At 39.5% G+C, this 8,494-nt stretch overlaps 1 protein-coding gene across 1 annotated transcript in view; it reads left to right on the top strand.

The window, feature by feature from the left end:
* Nucleotides 1–8,494, top strand: part of cacna1hb (calcium channel, voltage-dependent, T type, alpha 1H subunit b) — a 44,694-nt gene that overhangs the window by 5,915 nt on the left and 30,285 nt on the right. The window contains exons 4-6 of the mRNA XM_081700953.1: nt 2,755–2,914; nt 6,772–7,084; nt 8,300–8,392. Coding sequence (XP_081557079.1) covers nt 2,755–2,914; nt 6,772–7,084; nt 8,300–8,392 — 566 coding nt within the window. The remainder of the gene's footprint in view (nt 1–2,754; nt 2,915–6,771; nt 7,085–8,299; nt 8,393–8,494) is intronic.

Raw genomic sequence — 8,494 nt, 5'->3', positions numbered from 1 at the left:
GATGAATATACTGAGGATGCACACAATATACTGAGTATACACACATCGAGAAACAACATTCTGGATTTTAACAAGCTATGGGCACTTGGCAATGTTTCACTGGACCTTGGAAGTCTCTTATGAGTTAGTTAGCTAAAAATAGCTAAAAAAGAACATTTTACCAGTCACTCATTAGTAATAAATAATTTTAAACATTTCTAAATTACCACTTGATAACACAGAAGAAATGTAAATTAAACTGCTATTCCCATCACGTACATATGTTGGTGTAGCTCAGTGGTTAAGGTATTTATATAGCAACCAGAAGGTTGTCAGTTCAGTCCCTCCCACCAGGTCTCCCATTTGCTCAACATGTATTCAGTCATAACTCTATGTACCTTTGTGTAAAGTGTTTCAGGTAAATGTTAGCATTTAGCTTACTAATTGATAGGATTAGCTAGCGCAATGTTAGTCTAGCTGCCTTTGTTCAGTCCACTTCTGATCTAGTTAATGTAATAGTGCTGAATAAGCAATAAACTACTTGAAAATATGTAGCCATTAGAACACAGGCACACAAATATCAGGACAAACACCAAACTGATATGACTGCATGGACAGTTCTTAAAGATATTTTCAGCAACTTTCAAATAAAGCCTGGTTAACCAGAAGCTGTAGCATTGGAAACAAGCAACATTAGCTTGATTGCAACATCACAGTAAAATAAGAAATATGCTACAGTGTTACTGTAACCATTACCATTTTAGCTTTTCTTTTTCCTGTCAAACGGGCAGTGGTAGCTCAGGGGTTAAGGTACTTGACTTGTAATTGGAATGTTGCTGGTTCATTCCCCACTCTTGTCCCTGAGCAAGACCCTTAACCCTCAATTGCTTGTGTTATACTCATAATTGTAAGTTGTTTTGGATAAGTGTCAGGTAAATGAATGTAGGTATAAATGAATCATGCAGGAGTAAGTAGCTACCTGTCAAGCAGAAATGTGGCTAAGTCAGCATTGGTTTTGAATCATTTCAGGTCCCATAACACTTTCCCCCTCTGAAAAGCCAGACCTGTGTTTATCTTTTGTTTACTTGTCTTTGTCTTGTAAACTAGTTACACAGTGTAAAATACACTGCCTGGCCAAAAAAAAGTCACACACTCTAATATTTCTACTTCTGCAATGTCACATTTATTTCTGTCCAGAGTTGCATTAATTTTATCCCCAAGATCTTGCATTGATGATGGGAGATTTGGACCACTGTGCAAAGTCTTCTCCAACAAATCCCAAAGATTCTCAATGAGGTTCAGGTCTGGACTCTGTGGTTGCCAATCCATGTGTGAAAATGATGTCTCATGCTCCCTGAACCACTCCTTCACAATTTGAGCCCAATGAACCCTGGCATTGTCATCTTGAAATATGCCCGTGCAATCAGGGAAGAAAAAATCCATTGATGGAATAACCTGGTCGTTCAGTATATTCAGGTAGTTCGCTGAACCCCTTTCTTTGGGCACATAATGTTGCTGAACCTAGAACTGACCAACTGCAGCAACCCTAGATCATAGTACTGTCCCCACAGGCTTGTACGGTAGGCACTAGGCATGATGGGTGCATCACTTCAGGTGCCTCTGTTCTTACCCTGGTGCACCCATCACTCTGGAACAGGGTAAATCTAGACTCATCAGACTACAGGGTCCAATCTTTATGCTCCCTAGCAAATTGCAGCTGTTTTTGCTGGTTAGCCTCACTGACAAGTGGTTTTCTTAAGGCTACACAGCTGTTTAGTCCAAATCCCTTGAGTTCCCTTTGCATTGTGCAAGTGGAAATGCTTTTACTTTCACTATTAAACATATCCGTCCCTGAGTTCCACTGTTATTTTTCTACGATTTGATTTCACCACACATTTAAGTGATCGCCGATCACGATCATTCAAGCTCTTTTTCCGACCACATTCCTTCCTGGAAGATGATGTTTCCCCACTGTCCTTCCACTTTTTAATAATGCGTTGGACAGTTTTTAATCCAATTTTTGTAATTTCAGCAGTCTCCTTAGATGTTTTCTCCACTTGATGCATGCCAATAATTTTCGACATGGTCCATGCAAAAACACACAGGCAGAAGCATCTGCAAACTGGACACTGGGGGTTATTTGAGGAATGTATTTGAGAAGCAGAAACCTAGAAGCAAAAAGAGACAATGGATATTGCAGGCAATGATGGTTGCAGCCAATAAATAAGTTACAGACAAAAAATAATTACAGGCCTTAAAGCCAATAGGAACAACAACCTTCCATCTACTCTCACAGCTAGTATTACTGAAGTTCAAACTTAATTTTTTTTTTCAAGTCAAGAAACAAGTGAAATGTTACACTACTTTCTGGTACAATAATACAATAATAAACTTTCAAAGAACTGAAAATGGCTGACTTGGAATAAACATATTTTTCCATTTCTCCAATCTCTTTAGCATTACCACAGGCTATTCCTTCTAACCTAAAGAAACCTCCCTAAGTAATAGCTCTATCACACAGAGGTCCTATTAATATTTTTATTGCAATATAGACTAATTATACACACTACCTGTAAAACAAATCAGGTTGTCCAGGTGTTATCCTAATGAGTTACATTTATATTAAAAATAATAACAATAGTCATAAAACTAATCGTTGAACAACTACAACATCCTGCGCTTAGTTATATTACTAATGCATATCGTTATGACTTTTATATGAAAATTGCTTCCTATAACTTGGGTGTAATGAATGTTGTGGGTTCTTTTTTTCAGGTATGCGGATTTTGGTGACCCTGCTGTTGGATACATTGCCAATGCTGGGAAATGTTTTGCTGCTGTGTTTCTTTGTATTCTTTATCTTTGGAATTGTTGGCGTGCAGCTGTGGGCGGGGTTACTCCGGAACCGCTGTTTCCTGGATGATGACATAAGGATGTAAGTGATGGTGTTCCACACAGTTAACATCAATGACAATGCAGCAGACCACGCATAACCTCACACTTGAGCAGACACGTGATCATACCCAGCAGGTGTTTTATATTTTCAGTGGGTTACCTCTAGGCATTATCTTATTTTGATTGTTCCATTACAATAGCTCAAGCCTGAGCATTCCGGTCAGTCAAGGTCTGTCCCAAAACTTCTGGGAGTCATTTGGAAACTTTATTTAGGGAAGAATGGCATGGAGATGCTCATTAGATTGAGTGACCTTTCCATACTGAAACCAAGTATATAAATTACATAGAACTGGCACAGCAGCAAACAATTATGCCACCAAAGCCAGGTAGAGCCACACTGGGAGAAATGAGCCTGTCTGCATTACTGAACCTCAGGCTGTGCACCAGAGGTGGCAAGTTGATATTCACCTAGCTGAAACTTGCAAAACACATGAGGTCAAGCTCAGCTGACATTCGTGCAGATGCCCTCTGTAGAGACACACTGAGACGTGTGTCCCTACAGTGCGAACACCTATGGCATTAATCTGCTCTCAGATGTATTCCATACAAGTCCATTGGTCTGAAGTGTGCTGTGCAGCTCTTTATTAACTATGGGTTTGTTTACTTGGTACCCACAAGGTACCAGTGTTTGGATGTGCATAAACCTGCCAAGGAGCTGCTGTCCTTGGGAGCTTTATGGCAACTGAATGTTCTGTGAAATGAAGGAGCTCTGCATAGACATACAGCAAGTAGCTCTGCTATAAGTGAGCACAGCTAGGGTGTTCACAAGCTTGTTGTGTATATGTTTATGAAAGTACACCAGTAGATGCCATTCATAAAAGCCAGTTCCTTTGACTGAAAGGGAGATCAGCACCCTAGCTTGACTGCCTCAGTAGATTGACCCAAATAGTCTACATACCGAATCTGGTGTTCTGTTATTCACCTTACCTACAGAAATAAGGCGATTAGACCAATGTTCCTTTGACCAGCAGCTGTCAGTGTGACCTTCAAATGATGCATCACATGTAAGGTCAATATTCAGCTTGAATGCCTTAGTACTGCACATCTGGATACCTATTAACAGGAAAAGGAAGCAAGCTCACTGGAAGGGATTAACAAGCATGAAAGAGGCAGTTGAAGCTGTCTGTATGAGGTGCTCATACACCAAACCGCTGTCATTTGATGCTATTTGGCTATTTGCCAGAAGATGGATTTTCCCCAGCCACTACACGTATTTCCAGCCCAGACCTGAGGAGTGTTTGAAACCTGAAATGTATCATAAGGCCCAGCCTGAAAAGGTTTGAATGGGAAACTCACATTCACCTTTTACTATTTTTTGCACCATACTGCTAGAGCAGGTTTGGCAGCTCCTCTCTTCAAGAGGCAAGCTAGTCTAGGCTGCTGTACCTTTGAATTTGGGCTGTGTGTCTGACCTTGGTCTGAGTTAATTATTTATTTACACTCACCGGCCACTTTATTAGGTACACTTCAACTGCTCATTAACACAAATATCTAATCTGCCAATGACATGGCAGCAAATGCATTTAGACAAGTAGACATGGTCAAGACGAGGATGAAGTTCAAACCAAGCTTAAGAATGGGGAAGAACAGTAACTCAAATAACCACTCATTACAACCGAGGTATGCAGAACAGTATCTCTGAATACACAACACCTCAAACCTTGAAACAGATGGGCTACTGCAGCAGAGCATCACACCGGGTGCCACTCTTCTGCTAAGAACAAACAACTGAGGCTTCAAAGTTCACAGTTCACATGGGCTCACCAATATTGGACAACAAAAGATCAGAAAACCATAGCCGGGTCTGCTGAGTCTTGATTTCTGCCATGAGATTTGGATGGTAGAGTCAGAATTTGCCACAAACAATATGATCCATCTTGCCTTGTATCAGCAGTTCAGGCTGGTGGTGGTGGTATAATGGTGTGAGGGATATTTTCTTGGCACACTTTCAGCCATTTAATACCAATTGAGCATAATTTAAATGACACAGCCAACTTGAGTATTGTTGCTGACCATCCCTTTATAACTACAGTGTACTCTTCTAATGTGTACAGCCAGCAGGATGACGCATTATATTGCAAAGCTCAAACCATCTCAGACTGGTTTCTGGATCATGAAAATGAGTTCACTGTACTCAAATGTTAATCTAATAGAGCACCTTTGGGATGTGGTGGAATGGGAGCTTCGCTTCATGGATGTGCAGCCAACATATTTGTAGCCACTGTGTGATGCTATCATGTCAATATGGACCAAAATCTTTGAAGATTTTTTTCAGCACCTTGTTGAAACTATGCCATGAAGAATTAAGGCAGTTCTAAAGGGAAAAGGCAGTCCAACCTCGAACTAACAATGTGTACCTAATAAAGAGTCCAGTGAGTGTATACGTGAGCACAAACTAGCCTGCCAAAAAAGCTTGCATTATGTCAGGCATCAAAGGTTTGCAGAGTATCAGCAATAATGCTTTAAGAGCATTGCCGGTGAGTAGGTGGTTGGTTGTGGATGTTTTAATTTAAGAGCATTGCAGATGGGTAGCATTAGGCCAGAAAAGGTAACATGGAATGTAGAAGAAATAGACTGGTATGTTAGATGTTAGATGTTCTCACTGCAGTTTTTAAAGGGAAGAACTAGAAGACAATGATCTTCCAACTATGTTGGGTCAAGAAGCTCTTACTTATTCGTTATCAGCAAAGCTAGGATACAGGCTTAGATCATCCTGCTATATCCAGAACCCAATGAGAACTCAAGATGTACAAGCCTGTAACTAGAGCACAAGCAAGATAGCAAAGTAATTAAGGATGTTAGCAAGTATTTAAAACAAATAATGTGGAAATACACTTAGATGGATGGTGGACATGCGCAGAGAAGAGCAAGATTTATTGGGCAAATCCAGAGTCTTAGTCGTTTGAACAGTCCAGGGTCAGTAAGCCAACATGGAGAGCCAACACATGACAACAGAAAAGGGAAGCAGTTGTAACAGGCTAGGAATCACACAAATACTATGATAAATGAAGACTGGAACTAACTAGGAAATACAAACAAGGGCTATGATATTACACACGAAAGACTGGATTAACACATGGAGACTAGAAGTACAATGACCAGCAAAACACAGACAAAAAGGCAGGATTTACATACACAGGGTAATCAGGACTTAACTAGACACAGGTGCAGCTCATGAGGGGCAGAGAAAAAGAAACTAAGGAACGAAACAACAGCAAGGAAGTAAAGCAAAAAAAAGACACAAGACAAGGAAACCATGGATACAATGATGCTAGGAGGGTGACCAGTCATGTTTACATGCCTGACAGACAGAGTAACAAAGTGTGTTGGTCTGGACGCTTTGTGATTTTCAAAGCTGAGAAATTGGTCATTCTTAGCTGAATGGGTTTCATGATGCTTAATTTATATTTAACCAAATGATGCCAAAAGAAGCCACCTCTTCCCATATCACTGTGTGGGTGTTTCACATAAACAAGTGTGAGACAAAGAATTGAGGCTATAGAGCTTCTTCTTGAAGCACATATCAGTGCCTTTAATGGTCAACCATTTTGCTCAGGGAGATTCCATGCCATTGTCTTTCATATTCTCATAAGAGGTTTTGTTACATCACCCTCCTGCTTATTTTCTCTCAGCGCTTATCCTCTCTGAAGCTGTCTCTAATTGCATCTGCCTCAGTCAGGGGACTATTGAAGAACAAAGTGCTGGATTACTCTGAAAGTAAAATTGAAACTGACACATCATAACAGTTAAATTACTAGGCAGCTAAAACACATTGGATAATATTAATCTCTAATAATAATCTCGCTTTTCTTCTCTTTCTCTTTTTTCCCCATCTAGGATGTATAATCTCTCTCAGCCTTTGAGCACTTATTATAGGCCTGAAGAATCTGATGACATCCCCTTTATCTGTTCAACAAATCGTGAGAATGGAATGCTGCGTTGCTCTGACGTTCCACCCCGCAGAGAGGGAGGAGCCTACTGTCAGCTAAGTGCGGATAATATCACAAATCGGACCCCTCGAGAGACCGGCCGTAATGGGTGTGTCAACTGGAATGTGTATTATAACAGCTGCAGAGCTAGCGAACACAATCCACACAATGGAGCCATCAACTTTGACAACATAGGATATGCTTGGATTGCCATCTTCCAGGTGTGTCCGATGCTGAAGTCTTTTCATAACCACAGCTGTCTGGATATTTCTGTGTGGGAAATCAATCCCAACCCGGCTGTGGCACTGAGATGTGTAAAAACTCCAGCAAGACTGTTGTGCATGATATGCTCATAGCAGTGCAATACCCATTACCTTTTCACTAACATGTGAGTGCCATTGCTTGAGAGTTGAGAATGGTTTACTGGCCAAGTAATATCTGCTCATCAGTAGTCTTGTGGTCAGAAACCTACAAGTGATGAAGTAGGTAAACAGTGATATGGCAACAGATATTTTTGTTGCATTGTCTGTTAATTATTATTGTAGTTTTGGTCATTGCAATACGCAAACGAGCCCAATGCTATATTGCTGTCAGTAATATACATGTGCGGGAATTTTATAGCCCCTTTTTTCAACATGTGTGTATGTTAGAAGAACCAGAAAAAGGAGCTGGGCATGTTTTTAGGTGAAGCAGTGAAAAGAAGAGCCATAAGAACCACAACATGAACCCCTTTTCATAACAACATATGTATAAAATATTTGCCCCATGCTGTTTGTGGCTCTTCAACGCTAAGAAACATTTAGTGTTATTTTAGACAAATTAAGTGAGCAGGCTCAAAGCTATGACTAAATCGATTTACTCCAGTAAGTAATGCCCTTGTCCCAGGAAATCAAGTATTTATCATGTTTCCAACTAATCAGATTGGTTGCAGCAAAGTTATATATCACGTTTGAGTAATCTGGTTGCTAAGGTGAAAGCAATTTATCATGCTCTGAGTAACCTGATCGGCCAGTTTTGTTCAACTGAGCTAAAGCAGCCTCAGATAACCTTTATTCTTGTCCAGTGCTCTAAACATCAAGAAACAAGTTTCCACCCTGATATTCAGATATATATGTCACGAAGTAATTGAAAGGGAGTAAATTCTCAAGTAAATATTTTAAATATTATTAATAATTTAAAAAGTAAGCAATTGCTATTTAAATATTCATATATGGTACTTAATATTGCAACGTAAATATGCATTATTAAAATAGATTTAAAATAAATGTATTAATATAATTTAAGTAAATTTAAAAAGGCATAAAAAGTAGTGTGAAGACTTTTCCATTTATTTTATTTATTCATTTATAATTTATCTGTCTATCTATTACTCAAATGTCAAAAACAACTTGAGTAAACATTGACTCCCTACTTTCTCCTCTTTGTGTTGTGTTTAGGTCATCACCCTGGAGGGATGGGTAGATATCATGTACTATGTCATGGATGCGCATTCCTTTTACAACTTCATTTATTTCATCTTCCTCATCATTGTAAGTATGTACAATGTGCTCATAAAATTGTTATTGATTTCTAAGCGCAAAAAAAAAATTGATCTTCCACACCTACAAATGTGGAACTGCCATATCTAGCAG

This window comes from Electrophorus electricus, chromosome 18, assembly GCF_041902795.1.
Source record: "Electrophorus electricus isolate QZ-2024a chromosome 18, ASM4190279v1, whole genome shotgun sequence".
NCBI lineage: Eukaryota > Metazoa > Chordata > Actinopteri > Gymnotiformes > Gymnotidae > Electrophorus > Electrophorus electricus.
Note: the sequence above shows the minus strand (reverse complement) of the source record. Positions and strands in the feature narration are given on the sequence as shown.